General features: G+C 36.7%; 2 protein-coding genes across 3 annotated transcripts in view; both read left to right on the forward strand.

Moving 5' to 3' along the window:
- LOC134476966 (proteasome activator complex subunit 3-like) overlaps positions 1-15,513 on the forward strand; it is a 56,063-nt gene extending 40,550 nt beyond the window's left edge. Inside the window, exon 1 of the mRNA XM_063253568.1 lies at positions 1-15,513. This exon is cut by the window's left edge and continues 40,550 nt beyond it. The gene's annotated coding sequence lies outside the window, so the exon portion shown is untranslated.
- Atf6 (activating transcription factor 6) overlaps positions 1-20,755 on the forward strand; it is a 188,476-nt gene that overhangs the window by 128,770 nt on the left and 38,951 nt on the right. For both annotated transcript variants that reach the window (XM_013149252.3, XM_063253564.1), the window contains one exon: positions 15,429-15,513. In XM_013149252.3, the coding sequence (XP_013004706.2) occupies positions 15,429-15,513 (85 nt within the window). The remainder of the gene's footprint in view (positions 1-15,428; positions 15,514-20,755) is intronic.

A 20,755-nucleotide genomic window follows, 5' to 3' on the forward strand; every position in this document is an offset into this window, starting at 1 on the left:
AAAAACTATTATCATAGCTCTCACCCAGCTAATTTATTTGTATCATAAATGATTTTTCGGTATGTACTGCCTTAGTTACTCTTCTTATTGCTGAAACAACATACTCAGTACCCAAAGTTAAAGAAGAAAAGTTTATCTCAGCATACTGTAGAGGTTTCGGTCCATAATTGGTTGGCTGCAGGGCAGAGAGGCATAGCAGAGGGGTATCACAGAGCAGGCAGGAGGCAGCAGCAGCAACAGCAGGCCTGCCTTCTATCTGCCTCTTTATATTCCATCTATTCTATGAACCTGTTGATCTAGGGTGAGGTACCCTTAATCCTAGCATCACATTCTTAATCCAGCATAACATTAACACCCTAGCCAGTCACTTCAGAAAAGCCCCACCTGTGACTACATGAGACTTTGGAGGGACATCTAGATATAAGCAGTAACACATACTATGAAAGACTATAACAGACTCTAGAAATTTGACAATAAACAAACAGTTAAAAATTTCTGTTTTGTAGAGCTTATTTATAAAGAATAAAAATGGACAGTAAATATTAGGGATAAAAGTTAAGCAAAGGAAAAGAGGCAGGTGAGTTTGTTGAGGTTGTGTGTACAGTCTAACTAGGTTAACCAAGAAGGGCTTTACTGAGAAATTCATGTGAAAACTTGGAGAGTCAAGGCATGTAGCATGCATATATGTACAGAAAGAATTTTCCAGAATAAACAAGTGCATAACATGCTTACTATATATGAAGAACAAAAAAGGAGGCTCCTGCAGCTGGAGAGAGTAAGAGAACCACAGAGTATGGTGCCAGAGAAACCAACTGGTGAGTCATATCATATATAGCCATAGAGCCAGGCTAGTGATTTGAATTTTACTCTGAGTGGAAGTCACTGGAGCATTTTGGTTTACGTTTGAACAGGATCATCCTGATTACTATAATGAGAAAGAACTTTAGGAGAAAAGAGAAGTGAGCAGACCGTTTAGCAGACCATTATGTCTAATTACATAGGCAGAAAATAATGACACTTTTAGCTGGTGGTTGGGGGATGTATTTGGAAAGCAGAACCACTAGGATGTACTATGGATTGGATGTAGAATATGGGAAAAATATTACAAGGCCTCTGGTTTGAGCACTTGTGAATAGGACATGGCTGCTGAGGAAGGACACACTGCAGGAAAAGCATATTGAGGGCTACAACAGGAGCTTAGTACTAGAGAATTTAACTTTGAGACTCACGTGGATATTTAGAGTAGGTAGTTAGATATAGACTAGAAATATAAATTTGTTTAATATGTAAAAATTTGATATGAAATGAGATAGCCAAGGAGTGATTAGAGCTATTTAGGAGGAGCTAACGTGGACGCATGCTCAGAATAAGAAAAGAACATATATAGTGTTGAGAATAACAGAAAACAAAATTGAAATTGATGAATTAACCTAAAAATATAAAACTCATGAGGACACAAATCGGAGTTTAAAGACCTAGAAGGGTTTTAAAGGTGTGGTAGAGCACATACATAGCATGCAGTAGGCCCTGGGTTCAGTTTCCAGCACTCACCCACAAATTAAAGACCTGCAATACTCCAGTGGAGTTGTTTAGTAAAAAAAATTGTATATATGAGTCTTGAGATAAGGTTTGAGTCAAACATATATTTTAAATCTCAGGACAAGATGAAAATGCCAAAAGAGGATGTGCACTAAAAAAAGATTCACCCTTAAAAAATACCAATATTTAATGTGGGATGTGGAAGGGGACAGACTTGTAGGGAAATGAAAGTGAAGAAAGTTTGGGAAGGAAAGATCAGAGTGTCAAATGCCATACAGAGAAGGTAGGAGGGAACCAGAAAAAAGCAAGTAGATTTAACACTTAGATCGTAATCTTTGTGGAGACAGAATGGTAACAGCAGGGCTCATTTTCATTAGTCTGGGAGTCAAAGACTAGATAAAACGTGGGAGGTCCATTAGTTAATGGCAGGGTCAGCTTATTATAATTTACTTACCTAAAAATAATGCCACATACCACAGTCTAATAATTTATTTTTGGCAGTTTTCAAATCCAACATTGACCAGCAATACCAAATATATGAGAAATGAATTCTTGGTTATAAACAATGGAAACTACTGTAATTTTACTTACAGCAGAAACTTAACCACTACTGTTAAGTAGAAAGAGAATTTATTGGAAAGCTGGATCCCAAGTTTGAGCCCACCCTGGGCAATTTAGTAACTTAGCAGGACTCTGTCTCAAAACATGTTTTTAAAAAGGGGAGGGCTGGGGAAGTCACTTAGTGTGAAGGCCTTAAGTTTAATCCTAAATACAAAGAAAGGTGGGACGGAGGGAGGGAAATTACCCCCTCCCCTTCAGGTTTCTGTAGTTGGTGATATTTTGTTCATAAAACCTCACTCAAGAAGTATATCTACTACAAGGAGAAAACATGACATTTGAGTTTTGGAGAGCCAAAACCAGCAGTATTATATAATTAAATACTTAATCTTAAAGATCTGAAATTCACATAAACAAAATGAAAAATATTTAATAAAACCAGAAATATAATCTAAGGCTTGCCTTACTAATATCAAGTATCAGGAATATCAAATCTAAAACTTGACTTTGTTTTCTCTTAATTCGTGCCTTATACTAGAGTCTCTTATAAGTCTTTCTCCCTCCACAAATCTTTTCTGGGCTCCTTTAACCCACGTTAGTACTCACAAAGGCAGCTTGATTAAACCTTAAGAATGAAATGGAGGCAACTCTACAGAACCTTGTAGTAGGGGCACATTTCTAGGCGTGAACTTGGTCTCCGCCAGGCCTGTTCGTTGTTAGAAGTCACTGTGCCCTTCACACAGGGAAGGAGAAACACCACCCCCAGGAGTGACCTGCACCAAAGGAGTAGGTGGGCCAGGCGGGGATTAGGAGGGATGGGGCCCAGGCCACAGAGTAGAATGGAGCAGAACCCAGAACCACCTGTGGTACAGGCGAAGCTGCCCAAATTCTTCAAATTGCTAGGCCTATGAAAAGTGGTTTTTGTACTAAGATTTAATTTGATTTTTAAGTATGCTTCTCTGCCAAAAAGACCACTATGAATTCTTTATAGAGGAAAAGACCCTTTATCTGTGTAATTTAAATAAAAGTGAACTTGTAATACATGTCCTTTTTAAAGGCTGATTTTTGGCATGGTAAAATATCCAAAATAAATACAAATCCAATACCTGAAATACTTCATAAGTAGGTCATGAATGAAGCCTCTTTAAAGATACTCCAAAGGAACTATCATTTCAACTATAGACAAAAAATGTCCAGAGATTTTCATCTCCTCTTATTCTTCACCTGTCTTCCACTCCCACACATCACTGAGTTACTGTTTTAATCTCTTCTGCCTTACAAAGCCTGCAGCTCAGCCCATTTCTTTTCCTTCTTTCCAACTTCCAGAACATTTTTTTCTGCTGATAATTCATACTTTTTTAAAAAATTAGAAGCCAGATGGGGTGGCACACACCTGTATTCTCAGCACTCAGGAGGCGGAGGCAGGAGGATCTCTACAAGTTTGAGGCCCATCTGGGCTACAAAGTGAATTCAAGGCCAGTTTGAACCACATAGCAATACGGTGTTTTGAAAAAAAAAATCAATTTAGTTTCTTTCTTCCACATCAATTATCTTGCCTCTACCATACATGCAATCTATCAGCACTTCAAAACCGAGCAATCTACTTGAAATGAAAAGGGATAAACTGGAGACTTTGTACACTTGTGCTTCAGTTATTTGTCCCTTGTCATCTTTTAAATGAAAGGAAATAAAATATAAGGGTTTTTCTTTCCTGGTTTTGTTCATGGAGAGTGTGACAGCTGGCATTAGTGTCTGTGGAAAGGAACAGAGAGAAGACCTGATGCAAAGAGGCCAGGTCAGTAGCGGTCAGATTACAAAGAGCTTTCCTTTCTAGGCTGACAAGATTAAATCCACCTTACTCAGCAGCAGGGCAGTGGCTGTCAGCTATGATGTGCAAAGAAATGAACTTATATTTGTTGGTCTTCCGTGTTGCATTTTTCAAGTACTTCACTGTACTGATCCTTTACAAAAAAGAAAAAATAAATTATTAGACACCTACGTACCAATCACTATTCAGTTACTTTAAAATACTAGCTTGTGTAATCTTTATAAACAATGCATACAGTTTTTTACTATGGCTGTTTTACTGATAAGAAAATGAGGACACAGAGAGGGCAAGGAATTTGCTCTACACGCTACAGCTAGAATTGAATGGTAGAGGCAGAATTCAAACCTGGCACTGCAGGTTCTGAGTCCAAGTTTTTAACTTTTGTCTGTGCTACACTGAGCATTGCTTGTGAAAGCAGAGTTCATGGAAGTATCTGCACCAGAATCACCAGGGTAATTTGTTCAAAAGACAACATTTTATTATTTACATTATAAAAGCCTGCAGGTGACGTTCTTAAGAACCTCTGTTGTGAAGGACCCACCACTGTCACCATGTACTCTTCTTTGTATAGTTCGTTTGACTGTAAGACTAGATGCTTCAGGGTACTTAATGGGTACAGAACTTGTAATTAGTACTACCAGACCATAGCTTGCCTTTTAAGCCATTGTTACCCGAAATGTATCTGATGCCCTTTCTAGAACAGTGCTTGACCATACAAGGAAAGGAGAATTTTCATTTATTTCCTACACATGCATTACATTCAAAAATACACTTAAAGCTTATTAGACTGTCCAAACTTGCTGTTGCGTTTGTGATTAAAACGGACAGGCACTGGAAAGAACATGCTGTTCAATGTGAAAAGGACTCTCCTGGAGTACACAACAGGGCTGTGTTGTACTATTTATTGCTCTATATTTAGTGACAATAAAAACTTAGCTTTCTTTTTGTGAGCAGAAGTTCAGTTTGGCTGCCTTGCTAACCCAGATCCTGAGAGGAAACTTGTCTTCTAAGGTAGTGGACAAATCAGATTGTTGCAAATTATGGTTAAAATTTAAGGGCATTAAAAGAACTATAAAGTACAATACTTTATATTTCTTACCTACTAATTTGTCTTGTCACAATCAGTCTTTGCTAAAATGTACTCTAGGGATATTTTACAATCCTTCTTGTTTCTTTGTTTGAAACCATGATCAAAATTGCTTTGAAAAGAAAAGGATCAAGATCTGTAGAGAAGACCAGGGGATTATCCAGACGCTGAGAATCATGGGAGGAGAAATGACTTTAGAAATATAAATTAAGTCAAACTCCTTTTTCCCCCCTTCCAGAAAGTTGTAGAATGCTTGGAGCTCCTTTCTGCACACCCACATGGCATTTGAGACTAGTTTGAGTCTCTGTGTAGATCTTCAAAGTTAACTTTCTTGTTTCAACCCAATATTTTCCCCTTTCCTCCAACAAAAGTAAAATAATTCTTATATACCTATATTTTTTTCTTGAAATATTTCCTAGTATCTGTTTTCTCAAGAAACTTGACTAAATTTGCTTTAGCCATAGGCTCCCCTCTTTGGCCCTCTGTGGTTTGCTTTGGTCTATTGAATGCAATTTAACCTTCAGGAAATTCGATTCCTACTGGTAGTGCTGGGTAAAGTGAAATTTCTAAAATGAAACATCTTATAAATATTATGTGTGGTATGCTTAAATTGATAAACTGTTACACATTTAGTGTTTGATCTTTTTCCTTAGAAAGACATTATAAAAATTTGCCACATTGTTGGCGCTCAACAAATAATGATTAATAACCTGTTCCAAGGGTCCTAAATTTCCCCAAATCACACACTGTCCAGGTTTTGAAAAAGCTATTAGAGGTGACAATGTTTTGAACTTTGATTAGCTCACAGTTTTGAATGAAATAATATAAAGCACAGGGTTAAAGATTTCCTGGTCCTGTGCCTGTTAAGCAAGTAACCCAACATTTTGTCTAAAAGCTTTCTCAAGGAAAAATAATCCTGACTTGATTTAGAAACATTTTCCATGCAATTCTCCTCATGAGAGAATTATTTGGAAGCTACTCTCTTATTCTTGGTACTAGTATTTGCAAGAATCTATTTGAACAAGAAAGTAAAAATTGTCTGATTGTTAAAAAGAGAGGAGTTAGGTTGAAGCATTCCAACTTACTGATAAAACTATACCCACCAAACAACAATTTTATATGGTTCAACCTAATACTTTATTGTGTGCAAATTAAAGAAGTGGCCAGGTCAACTGGTCAGGTTTGAGGAAGCTTCTTGCAGAGTTTAATATGAGAAAAATATTTTAAAGCAAAACTTAAGTATGCATCCATTAAAATTTCGAGTTAGTTTTTCCTCTGGTGACCTTGGCAGCTGTTTGCATTGTCAAAATTTTCCTCTTGTCAATATAACTGTTGACTCATTCTTGGGCATCTGCTGTACATTTATAATTTTGGTTTTTTTCTTCCTCCCTTTAATGCCGCAGATGCAAGCTTTATATCTTCTTTTGATTTGTAGTTTTATTAAACACATTAGTGGCACAAATATTGCATTCATATTTTTTTCATATTTATTTTTTATATTAACTATTTCTAATCTTAGGGTGAGTAATGTAATTCATTTTTTACTATGATGGGAAGTTCTACATCATGGACACTTTAATAGACTTAAAATTATTACATCCCACTTAAGTTTTACTACCTCTAAAATTTTTTTTCAGTGTTTATTTCCTGGATATGTCACTGTCTGTATCTGTATGTTTTAATTTGTTCACAATTTGTATTGCTCTGGCAAATGGACATATTTGTTTTCCAATCAGCAATTAGTATAACTGAAAGAAAACCAGTTCCAAATGTTGTGAATTTAGATAAGCAACTGTAAAGGCCAACTTATAATTGCTGCTTTGGCCCTGTGTTTTTTTGAGGTTTGATATATACTGTACTCTTCAATTTATGTGGCAGTTTCAAAGCTACATGGTAAATAATTAAGGTAGAGTAACAGTAGAAAATGAAAGCTGTCTCAGGCACAGGTGAGGAAACATTTAATACAAAGCTTAAATAAGGATAGATACTTTTTTTTAGATTTTTGATCTGGTTTTAACTGTTTTTGTACTTGAAAACCAACCCCATCTCAGGAATTCAGTGAATATGGGCCAAATATAAAATGTTAAGAGGCCGTTGTTATTGTTGGCCTGATATACAAAACTTTCTGCCGTCCAGGGCCGTGTGAATCCAAGTGAGAATCGCCTAGTGTCACAGTGGCAGCCTGTTGCCATCTGAGTTTCCTTCAATCTTAGTGCGCTTCATTAGATAATCAGTGTATTTCTTTTTATTCAAACAAGCCTTCAACCACGAGCCGGTTTCCTAATGAAGAGATGCTGTCTTACCTAATACAATAAGAACTAGTAGATGGTCTGTTAATTTTTGACTGGTTAATTTAAACAAAACTGGTTAAAGCAAGGAATTGGTTTTTTTAAAGACATTTTTTCATTCTACTTTATTTATTTAATGTGTATTCATTTGTCAATTTGTAATGAATAATGAGTACCTTTTCTTTCAGTCCAAATCCACTATTTAAAAATAAAAAGAAGCAAGATGTGAATATATGTGAACCAGTTCTCCATATGAATGTATTTAGTCTATATCACAAATCTATAAAAAAGGGGAGAGAAATCAGAATTGTACCCATCTTTTCTTCCATGAACTACATCTATAATTTATGAAGTACAATTTCCAGTTACTTTAAATTAAAGTAGTAACTGAAAAATACTTATTAAGCAATCTGAGTAACAGTCTTAGGATTTTTCCCCCATTTTCTAGTGGTGGTTTTGCAATTGGAAAAATATTTTTTAACCTCTTCACTTTTATCAAGTCTTGCTGTCTTTTCACAGTTCTTATCAGTTTACATAATATTCTATTAAATTACACAGTTACACTAACATACAGTTAGTAAAATTAATTTTGGGAAAAAAGCACAGCTCAAGTAGCCAGGAAAGTTTAATACGTACCAACCTGTGAGTTTAATAGGAGTGGAAGAGTCATTTAATTCAATAAATCAGTTTCTTTTTGTGTGTGGATACATAGAATCCCAATAGGACCTTACTTTTTGTTATTGTTGTTTTGTTTTTGTTTTTTTGGTGGGGGAGTCAGAGGATCACTGTGTAGTTCAGGATAACCTTGAACTCACTGTATAGTTCAGACTGACCTCGAATTCACAGCAGTCCACTTGCCTCAGCCTCCCAAATGGCAGGATTACAACCACCACCTTACCTGGCTCAGAACCTTACCTTTGTTGTAAATTACCATAATAACCTTAGCTAAGCAAAATGCGGTTCTATTCTTCTTCAAAGCTTTTGTTTTCTTAAATAACTTTGAGTACTATGTTATGTACTAATAATACTTCACGTACTTCTAATGAGGGACTTGAAAAGCAGATTGGAAAACTATATGAACATAGCTTTTTTCACATGTACAGTATTGCATAACATTGGAAAATCATTGCTTTATTCTCACAGTGCAGGATTTTGGTATTTCCCCCACCCTTATTTGTCCAGCTTCTTTTGGGAATATGAGTAACAAAGCACTAATTATAATTTTTGCTCACATAATTTTGTCTCTGAAGATATCCTATGACTATCTAAGCTTTATAAAGGCTTTCGGGAATCCATCTGGAAATGTCTTAAAACTAATGACATAATTTGGAATGTCAATGCCAAAATATATTATCTCTATAGAAACATTCTTTTCCTAGATTTCCTTTTCAAATAGTTTTACTTTTGTTCTACTTTTATTATTTTAGGTGACTTAATAGGAGGGAGACAGTTTTGTTCAAATTCATCAAATTATCCCTCCACTCTACTTTTCCAGAATTGAATTTCTTCCATTAGTTCATTAGTAAGTATTTAAGTGAAATAAAGGAGAGATTTATATCAAGAAGGTTAAGAAATAAATATAGTTCTTTTTCTGTGATGTTAAAAAGTAACAGCTCTGGCCTTTATTACTATCACACATTCATGATTAACTAGTCTAGTAATTAGATTTGGTTTAGACTATGAGTAATAGAAAATCCAAAATAATAGTGGCTTAAACAAATTAGAATTTTAGTTCTCTCTCAAATATAAGTTCCAGAGGTATTACGGTGGCTCTTATGATCATCAGGATCCTTATCTCTTTCTTACTGCTCTGTAACCCTCTACCTACAGCTCCCCTGTCATGATCCAAAATGACCACTAAAGATCTAGCATTCTGTATTGATTTGCTTTCCTGTTGTCAAACAAAAACCTAATAGCTCCAATTAGGAGGAGGAGCTTTTATTTGACTTAGCGTTTGAGAGGTTTCAGTCCATGGTTAACTGCTCCAAGGCAGAAACATCATGGAGGAAGGAACTGGCAAAGCAAAATTGCTTATTAGTTCATGGCAAATGGGAAGCAGAGTATCAGGATAGTACGGTACCAGCAAGAGATATTCCTTCCAGGTGGCACGTCCCTGGTGCCCCATCCTCAACTGGGCCCTACCACCTAACAGCACATTCAGCTATGAACATTAGTGGATTATTGCACCAATGAGTATAGTATCCCCTGGTCCAATCACTTTTCCAGAAGTCTCTTGATCAATCAAGTCAACAATTAAGCTTAACTGTTACATTCTACCCCTTATCAGCTTGACACCCAAACATTTATCCTTAAACTATACTCAGTCTTCACATATAGACAATACAAAGTCATAATTCTATCCAACATGATGTAACTATCTTGTGCACAGCCAACATACACTAATCCTATCTCCAAAGTCTCCACAGTTTCAGCATTTCTTAAAAGTCAGTCTCCTCTGAGACTCAAGACAAATTATTAACATGAACCTCTGTAAAGTTCAAGAAACAAGTTAATTAATCCCCCCAAAAAGTGACAAAGGGTAAACACTTTCATTCTAAAAGAAGAGGAATAGAAGGAGAGAAAAAATGACCAAAGTGAAACCAAAACCCAGCAAGGCAAACATTAAATCCTGTAGCTCATTTTCCAGCATCTGGGTCACGTGATGGTAAGAAGTGAGTTTCAGGGGGTTTGGGCTGTCCCACTGCAGTGGCTTTGCTGGTTGCAATCCATAGGACTTCTTGCTTGAGCTGGTTCCTCTCACTGCCTCTGGGCTTTTCTTGGTGGTCATTCCATCTTCCTGGCATCTCTGACTTCCTAGAGTCTCCATTGCATCTTCTGCCTCAGTCCCACCGCTTCACACACCTTCCTAGCCCTCACACACATTGCCTAGCTGCCCAAGATTTCCTTTGAAGTCTGGTTAGAGACCTCCATCTCCCTATTCTCAGTGTTCTGTATGCTTAAAAAAAAACAGCATCACTTAGATAATGGCAAGGTCTGCTGTCAGCAAGAGCAATAGCCAGGCCCCCCGTGGACCATGGCTGTAGCAGTCTTCAAGGGCCTGAGTAGATGAGAATGGAAAAATCTATCCTAGGGAACCAATTCCATAGAAGGCCCTTCTTGAGTATGGGACCCAGGGGCTTCCTTCTCAAATAAAGGTTTTATACTTTTGTGCCTCTGACCCTAAAATAGATAGAGTCTTATTGGTTCCTAAGATGCCCTCAAGGCATCTTTCTTCTTATCCTGGTTCAAAGTATAGTAAAACCTTGGTTTGATAGCATAACTCATTCCAGAAACATGCTTGTAATCCAAAACATTTGTATATAAAAGCAAATTTTTCCATAAGAAATAATGGAAGTTCAAATGTTTTGTTCCACAACCCAAAAATATTCATTATAAAAATGATTACAATATTGTAATATAATACAAAGTAATAAAGACAATACAAAGTATAAAGAAAAATAAATTAATCTGTACTTGCTTTTAAAATCTTTGTGACTGATGTGAGGGAGATCAGAGAAGAAGGTTACTGTTAGGATGACTTTTATTATCACTAACAGAATCACTGTTTTCTATTGGCTCAGTGGAATCTTTTTTTTTTTTTTATGTGTAGCCAGCTTTAACAAGGAACTTATGATGACACTTGCTTTTGCTCCCTTTTGAAGACTTCGTGGAAATGTGACATTGTATTGTCATTAACAGACTCATTGCTTGTACTGCTATAGCCTTGTTTGGGTGATACTTTTCTACACAGTTTTGCACAGTTTCCCACATTTTATGTATTTCTCTAATCTCATTAGAAATGAAGGATTCCTGGATTTTTTTCTCTTCCTCCTCTGAAGATGACATCTCCTCTATAATCTCTTACTGTTGGGAGGTGATCTCCCCTAATCCTGCACAGAGGGAGAGAGAAAAGGAGGAGAGCCATTAGTTCAGTTGTGATTATGTGATGTTTGACATTGTGGACCACTCACATGCAAACACTGCCTGTTTATCAGGTTAAAGTTTATTAGGAATTCTTAATCATCTTGAGAATGCTTGCAGAACAAGTTACTTGCAATCTTAAGTTTTTAGTGTACTTACTTTCTTTTTGATGGTGCTAATCTCTTCAGTAACCACACCTCTGCCGGCCTCAGTTTTATGCATGGTTTTTTGAGCCAAAATTTTTCAGTATTTTCAGCTCTGTTTTTTGCTTCCAGTTCTCACTATACGTCTTGCTAAAAGAATCTGGCAGTACCCATGCCATAGCTTGAATAATGGGTTGCCTTGAAGTTTTCCCCCACTAGAGCAATTAGTTCACTGCCTTTAAGCTCAACCTTCCATGAAGTCTTAGGACATGGGCAATTGTGGACATTTTTTTTTCCAGAATGTAACATGCATGGACTCTAGTCTAGTTCCCAACAGAGCTACTGTCCCATCTAAAACCTCATGAGCCTGGCCTTCAGTGTCCATCTTTTTAATCAGCATGCTGGTCTTCTGAGCTCCAACCAGAACTGCCCATCAAGCTCAGCTGATGGAAATCTAGGGCATCTAGATCTAGCCTACATCTTCAAACTCATCTTAGAAACCAATTGCAAAGGCTTCTTATTCTCATAGTGCAGTATTTTGGTATTCCCAAATACCAGGTAAAGTCAGGTATAGTCACCACAACAACCCTACTTCTTTGGGTGGCTTGTTTCTGTGTTAGTCAGTTTTCCCACTGCTGTACAAAGTACCTAACACCTGCAACCTTAAAAAGGAGGTATTTATTTGGCTTATGATTTCAGAGGTTTCTGCTCATGGTTGGCTGGCTCCAGGGAAGAAACATTATGGGAGGGATGACAGAGCAAAGCTGCCTAGTTAATGGCAGGTGAGGAGCAGTGTGCACCAGCTCTGCAAAGGCATGCCCCAGTGATTCTCCTCTTTGGGCCCTACGTCATAACTGCACATTCAACAGTGAACCTTGGTGGATTAATTCATTGATGAGAATAGTGCCCCCATGGCCTAATCACCTTTTCAGGAATCTCTTAGTCAAGTTGACAGTGAAACTTACAGTCACACAGTTATGTATGTCTTCTAGCTTCCAGGAAGGAGACGGGTGGCCTTTTCACCATTATCATCTTGAAGTAGTTGCAGGTACAACTTTCCTACCTATTAATTAGAATTTGTGGCCTTATCTGGTTGTATGGAGGCTGTAGAGTAGTTTTTATGCTTGATGGCTTCGTGCCCAACTAAGTATCATAGGACTCTATATAGTTAAAGGGGAGTATGTACTAGAGACAAATGGTTATTTCTGTCACAATTTAGACTGTTTCCCCAACAAAATAAAAACCTAGGTTTATATACTTTAAAAGAAAGCATCCTGGGTAGCACAGGCATGAATGTATGGCAGTGTACTGTACTTAGTAAATGTTCTGATGAATGATAAGTCAGTAAATATTTGTAGGCTCATTAACTAAAACTCCTTTGTCTCTACAGTTGTGACTAACAATATTAATGTTCTAAAAAAAAAAGAGTGAGAAGAACCCAGAAAAGTTTGTTTCAATCAACTCAAGGTTCATTGTGGTGAGATCTAAGGAACATTTAGTCTAAGGAAATGAAAGTAAATGTTAAATAAAATAACTGCCCTGTTCTAGTTCTCTTTGTGGATAATTACTTTTTAGTATTGATAAGCATTATTAGAATTTGTAGTGTACCAGCTTTGGTCCCCAGCATTTTTGGTCTTTGGTCTTCCTAGTGGACAAGTATCATGTGTAAGGCCTTGGATTCAATAACCAACATAAATGAATGAATGAATGAATGAAAGCTGTTCCCAAGTTTGCGAACCTTTAGTGATGACTGAAAAGACAGGTTACCTGTAATGATTTGTATATGTACAATCTTTGATTCTTGGGCTGGCAGTTTAGCTCAGCAGCATAAGCACCTGCCTTGCAAGCATGCAGTCGTGAGTTTGATCCCTGATACCACAAAAAAAAAATCTTTGATTCTTATTTTTGATTAATAATAGCATAATTTTTGCCTTTTTCTACAAAAGTAAGTACTTTATTTGAAACTTAAAAAAGGATAGCAGGAGACGCTGTGTTCTGTAAGTCACGTTTAAAAACAGCATTTGTGTACAGCATCTAAATCTTAGTATACAGCATGTAAATCTTAGCAGGAAATTCAGATTTAAGTCTGAGTCTGACTTTTAACTCATGACCAATGGAATTTAAATGTGTTTATTTTTATAGTAACCTTAATGTGGGGCTTGCAAATTTCTGAGTTTGTTTTCTCATTCAACTTAGAGACTCTGAAGCCATATTTTAATTACAGGAACTAAGCTATTTATAACTTTCATAGCAAGATCAGCAAATTGTGGAGTTTTTTTTCTTGATTATAATGTGTTATACTCAGAAATGTGTGATGTTTGTGTCTAACAATGCACTTAAAAAACAAAATGGGCTGGAGATTTAGCTCAACGGCATAAGCGCCTTTCTTGCAAGTGTGCAGTTGTGAGTTCAATCCCGGGTACCGATAAAAATGAAAAATACAAAAAAAAAAAAAAAAAAAAAAAAAAAAAAAAAAAAAAAACCTGTGCTGCAATTCTGAAGTTATAATTCTAGAATTCTAATGGACTCGTTGTTGCCCTCTCTTCCTCTTTTCTGAAGTGTTCTCATAGAAATGTTGCCTTAAAATGTACAAAACACAAACAGTTATTGGAAATGTCTTCTACATAGTCTTATTTGTGTACATCATTTTCAAGTTGTTTTTCACAGTATAGGGTTCTTTTTCCCTTAACTTTGCTGATACTGCATTTCATAGTTACATTGCTTTTGAACTACATAGCATTGAGTTTAGTCACTCTCAGTTATATCAAATCCTACCTCTTTTTTTTTTTTTTTGGCCAATGATAGAGATTTAACATGGAGCATTCATACTAAGCAATATCTTCACCTCCCCATCCCCTTTAAATTTTGATAGTCTCATTAAGTTGCCCCGGCTGGTATCAAGTTTGTGATCTTTTTGCCTCAGATTCCCAGAGTATTAGGATTACGAGCATGCATGTATGGTAATACCTGAGTTAAATCTTAAATTTTGAGGTCTTTCATTTAGCAAATTTGTTGAATGAATAATGAAACAGAAAAAAAAAAACCAAGAAAGCAAAAGAAAATGAATTAAACTTAGGTTCAGCTTTATTCTACTTTTTGTTAAATACAAATGCTAACATACCTTTTTTGTGACAGTCCTTGTATTTTTGCTAAGAGAAAAAGTTATTGAAAATATTAGTTAATATCAAAGTCATTTTGCAGTTATAAATATACAAACATTTTCCAAAAGACTCATAAATTACCCCCTTTTCTGAAGCCAAATTTCACTTGGCTTATTCTTACTTTTAGTAATTATGGTACTAGAGACAAAAAACCTGAGATACCCTGATTTACTTATAGGTCATCAAAAGTATGGAATTATTTAGCATTATGTAGTTGTGCTGTGCATGCATTTATAATTCCTTAAACTCTTCTAGTAAAGTTTTTAAGCCTGAACTTCTATATATCTTCTTAGTATTTATCAGTGACAAATAAATGTCTAATGCTGTGACCACTTCAGAGGTAACAGATGAACCAGGCAATACCCTAGGCTCAGACCCTGCTTTAATCAGCATCTCTCTTTTATAAATTGATAATTTGGGATAAGAATTTTGGAGAAAAAAAGGTTTTTCTCCTAAAAAAAAAAAAAAGAGCTTGAGAATGACTGTTTAGAATGGGTAGATATTCAGTATCTTATTATCTAGTATAGCTTCTGTCATTTTACAGGACCGGAAACTGGCAGCCAGAGAAGATTTGTGGTCTTGTCCAGACCATGTAGCTATTTAGTCACAGAACTAAACCAAACCCCTTGTCCTGCCTGCTTGTCTAAAACTCTATACTGTACTGCAGCATGTGTCAGAACCCAGGAGTACTCCAAGAACACTGCTTGTGCCTGGCAATGCTAGTAAATGTGTATAGCATTCACAAATGAATGATCCTAATGATCTGTAACTAATTACCTTTAAGGAAATTTCAAATAAAAATTGCCATTCAAATGAAATTTAGGCCTCTTAGAAATCCTAAATTTGGCCTGTTCTAAGCAAGAGAATTGCAATAAGTAACACATTATTCTTTGTTAATTTTAGGATCACCTGCTATTACCAGCTACTACCCATAACAAGACTTCAAGACCAAAAATGTCAATTGTATTACCAGCAATTAACATAAATGGTAAGTTGATATTTTGGTTTATGAACTGCATCCTTTGCTTAACCAAGATTTTCTGGATTAAATGAAAGACATTTAAAATGTTCAGTTGCCTAAGTATGTGTTCCTGCATTGTTTTTGAAACATTTTACAATTGTTTCTACATACTATCTTACAATTTTATTATTCTTTTTAAAAGGTACTATATTTTTAAAGGAAAATTAATTTTCTTCTATTGTGGGGTTGGGAAAACTGGTATTTGATTGTTCTGTAGACTTGTTGTCAGGGACTTTTCTTGTCCTACTGTATTGGAAGTCCCTCCTGTATTCTGGCAATAATTTTATAAATTAGGGTTTTGGAATTCAAAGTAGTATCTTATGTTACCCAATGTTAATATGATCCTAGATCAAGCCACATAAGCCTGTTTATTTATAACTCATAATATTGATGAGACTAATTTCTTTGTCTTTTTAAAAAAATTTTATTTTAAAGGGGGTAAAATTAAATATAACAAAACAGATCATAAGAAAACAAGATAAGAGACACAGATTTCAAAGCAAGACAAAGGATGAGACTAATATTAATAGTATCACCATTACATTTTATTTTACTACTTGTATTGAACAAAATGCAAGTAATACTGTGATACAATTAGACTATCTGAAGATGTTAAGATGTAGTGTACATACCTAAAGTCTAAAAGGAAAAACAAGACAAGCACAAAAATCACTCTACTCCAAAGAGAAAATTCCCATAAGTAGTATACAAAGCACTAAAAGAAATTTAGTTAGGAAGAAATTACTTCCATCTGGTTTTTTATGGAGCCAAGAAATAACTTTCTCCCAGCTGTGTGTGATAAATGAGCACCGTATATATTATTGACAGATCACTTTCTCTGACATGACATATTAGGCTTATTGAAATAAGAGTTGACCTTTCTGAGGTCAATTTATCTGGCATTTTAGAACTACTGATAATTTTTCTGTCTAATGATAAATACTCATAATCTATGGGGAAGCTGAAGTGAAAAGTCCTTTGAACTAAACTACAGTTGAACCAGTCCACATTTTGATTGATGATCATAATTAAACCATTAAATACAAATATGAATTTAAATTGAAACAGTGGATTTTGGGAGAGACTCTGGGTAAGTTTGGTCTTTAGGGAACAGAATTTTTCATTATATATATAAGACTACAAAGAACTATAGAATTTCATGAGCTGAATACAGATAGCTTAGAAGTACTTAGGGAACTTAAGGATATAAAGCATAAATCTTTTTTGTTAAAACATTAAAATTATGATATTTACTTAGTTTTACAAAGATGTTCAGAACAAATTTAAGAGAAAAAGAACTCCTGACACTGGAAAGAACATCTCATTTTTAGTAAAGGCTAAAGTTATTCATAGAATCATCATACTATGACCTAAAAGAGGACATTAAATTCCAAAATGTATTATATTATATTCCAAAGAATGTCATTAGGAGATCTCATTTACTCTCATTCCAAGGGATCTAAGTTTCTCTGCTTGAACTATAATAAAGTTAACTTTGCTCAGTTCATGTTCAGAGATTATTTTCTATACTTCATCAAGGCACAGTTCACTTAATTTTTGAGTTCTTATACAAGAAAATGCCTGCATTTCTTTCATACTAGTCATTTGGCTACTTATGTTAAGCCAAAAACAATAAGATGCTGTTTGACTCTATTTTTGTTGGCCAGGGGACTAATTTTTGAGGATGCGTCTTTCATGGATTTGGAAAATACAGTCATTAGAGGATATTTATTGTTTAATCTATTCCAGATTCTTCATAAATTTTTAAAAACTTATTTTTAAGAAATGTTATACATAAGAAAAACTAGGATTGAAATTTAAGAAAGGTTGAGCACATACTATGTGTAGAGTATTATGCTGCACCCTCATCTTCTCTGAACAGCCTCTTTACCCTCTCACTCTGAAAATACTTTTCTAATTAGAGTCTAATTTTTCTTCCTATAGCACATACCTCAAAACCTGCAGGGAGGTGGGCTGCATCCTTATTAGCCACCACAGCTTCTAAGTTATCTCTCCTCTTTCTTCTGTCCCCCTAACATCTTTCAAGTGTGTATCAGACTTTTTCTTTGTTGCTGCCGTCTTTCCCGCTATCACCAGCAACTCTACTGCTGCCTCTCTTTGTGTAACTTCATCCAGTGCTCTAGCAGTTTTTGATCCAGTCATCTTTTGTTTTGTGCTATATCCTTCCATCACATCGTTATAATCTATGCTTCATCAGCCTCAATAATGGCTCTGCTTTTCAAATCTACTCCTCAAAGATCCTACTCCCTGTTAGTCTCTGACTTTAACATCATATTCTATTTTTTTTCCTTTAGAAATCTCCTGTCCTTTGACCTACCAGCTTTTTTGTCTCTGTCACATTCTGAATGGTCTTGCATTCCTTATCTAGCCTTAATCCCATGATTCCCTACCATCACCACTCTAGCAAACTCCCCTTCTTGGTTCCTTTTCCCTTACTCTTTGGTTCCATTTTTTATTTTAAGGTCTCTCTTGCCTGGTTGAGGGGGGACACCTTAGTTAAATCCAAACATTCTTTTTTGTGCCTGTTTCAGCAACTGGAAATGGCTAAAAAATAATCAAGAAAAGTAGTTTCACTTCAAGTTCAATTCTGTTGGCCTTTGTTTGTTTTGGTACTAGCAATCAAACTCAGGACCCTAGTGCCTGCCAAACAGGTGCTTATGCTGCTGAGCTATATCCCTGGTCCTATTCTTCTGGTCTTTGCTAATAAATTCACTTTCGTCCTCTCCAAAACAAAAATTTCTCACCTGCTTTTCTAACATCTCTAACATCCCTTCTCCTCCTCATCTCAGCAGATGAACTCGTTGAAAGCTTCATTACGAAAATAGATGTAATGACACAAGAGCTACATCATGTTTCCACTACCACCAGCCCAGCTGCCTCTGTACCTCTTTCCTCTTTTTGCCCTCAAAGAAAAGTCTCTTCTTTTGGATTCTAAATCCTGGCTTTGGTGTTTCACAGATATGTACAGTTGGACAAGTAAATTAACTTCATCTATAAAATTAACTTTTATAAAAGGAAATATTAGTAATCTTTTCCCCTTGGGGCCACTATAAAAATTAAATGAGTAAAGGAGCTGTAAATAGTAACTATTTTCAGGTTTTCATTTTCTTAATATATTGAGATATCCACAGCAGATAACCACAATGAACCAATCCAGTTGCTAGTGCTGATTCAACAGTTCAAAGACACTAAATTAATTCTGCCTTGCCAAGATTGCTGAAATTATCCTGTCTTTTTTCAGATTATTATGACATGATTGGTGTAGCTCAAGTATCACATCTATATACCAAGCAGAAAAAAAGAAGAAATCATAGTTTCTGTCAGGAAAAAAATTTTACACAGTGTTCTTTTAGTAAGAAAGTGAGGGATATTGGTGGATAAATTAACAGCTGCTGCCTGCTGCAACACTCCATGATGTGTTAAATTGGGATCAAGTGAGGCATCTGGGAAGAAACAATAGAGAATTCATGCTTTGGTTTTTGGTTTTTGTTTTGTTTTGTTTTGTTTTGTTTTGTTTTGTTTTGTTTTGTTTTGAGACAGGACCTTGCTATGTAGTACAGGCTGGCCTTGAACTCTATGTAGCTGAGGAACTCTTGGTGATCCTCCTGCCTCAGCTTCTTATGTGCTGAGATTATAGGCATGTGCCACCATGCCTGGCTAAGAGAGAATTAATGCTGAAAAGAGAAAGGAACTAACTGTTTATTGCAACTACATGGACTACACTCTAGTGATTTAAGTCTTTAATAAATGAAATGACTCTAAGCTATTAAATAAAATAGCATGATAAAGACTAAGAGACTATTAATCTGTCCAAGGTATATAAATAGGAAAAGTAAAGAGAAGAGAAGCTAGCAAAAGGGTAGGGTAAATTAAATCTGTAGAGCAGGAGAGCCAGCAGATATTGTAGCACTTTTAGGGTGAAATGAAGGCTTAGAATGGAGAGAAATGAAAGTTTAGTTTCTGGACAAAAATTCTGAAGAAAACATCTGTAATATTTGGTACCAATAGTATATAAGGTATGATAGAAAAATACAGTGAATGTTTAATTTTTAAAGCTTTATTACAGTAAAGGCACATCGTCATTAATCCCCCTCAGAATACTTCCCCTTGCTTCAAACTCACCTACCCCACCACTCTTGCCATTTTCTGATGTAGTTCTAGGAGTCCTCTTTCATGAGTGTCTTCAGTTGTGCTCTTGTAGCTGCTTTGGTGTCCTGAATCAATTCAAAATATTTACTTTTCACTGTCATTTTGACTTTGGGGAAGAGCCACAGAGAATAAAAGTAGGCGATCTGGGGCGCCTGCATCCGCCTCTGTGTCTGGAGGACTGTGGATATCTCAGCAAGCAGGGGAGGATTGCAGGTTCCAGAGGCCCTGCGGCCTGTTGTGAGTGCTCAGCGCATTCTGTCCAAAGCCCAGACTGTTTGGGACCTTCCAGGCTTCCGGGTGCAGTGAAGTGGAGAAGTGGGTTTGAGGCCTCTGCATCCACCTCCCCATCCCGGCTGTGCTAGGAGAACTGTGGAGCTTCCAACAAGTAGGCAGGCGGGCACACGCTATCCCCGGAGCCCAGCCTGTTTGGGACTCCCGCGCCTCACCATCGGTGTGCAGAGGAGGGGCTGGGCGGATCTGGGGCGCCTGCATCAGCCTCCCTGTGTGTCTGGAGGACTGTGGATGTCTCAGCGGGCAGTGGAGCATCGCAGGTTCCAGAGGCCCCGCAGCCTGTGGTGAGTGCTCAGCGCACTCTGCCCAAAGCCCAGACTGTTCGGGTCCCTCCAGGCTTCAGGGTGCAGTGAAGTGGAGAGGTGGGTTTGAGGCATCTACATCCGCCTCCGCATCCCGGCTGCGCTTAGAGAGCTGTGGAGCTTCCAACAGGCAGGTGGGCGCACAGTGTCCCTGAGGCCCAGCTTATCTAGAACTGCGGAGTTCTGAACAGGCAGAGGAGGGCCATTGGTTCTGCAGGCCCAGTGGCTTGGAGTAACGGGGTGCCAGAGTCTCCGGAGCTGCAAACATAGAAGGGGATTTCCAACAGACCCTGAGGAAGCTTTCAAATAACACTCGAAACACAGAAATATAGGAAAATGACAAAACGAAAGACCAAATTACAACCTCAAACCTCCAGCCCATCTCAAGAAACCCTAGGAGCAATGTATATAGAAGAAAATATATGCCATTCACCTCAAATATCGGA

Source organism: Cavia porcellus, unplaced genomic scaffold, assembly GCF_034190915.1.
Source record: "Cavia porcellus strain 051 isolate PalLab524CR breed Dunkin Hartley unplaced genomic scaffold, mCavPor4.1 scaffold_7, whole genome shotgun sequence".
Lineage (NCBI taxonomy): Eukaryota > Metazoa > Chordata > Mammalia > Rodentia > Caviidae > Cavia > Cavia porcellus.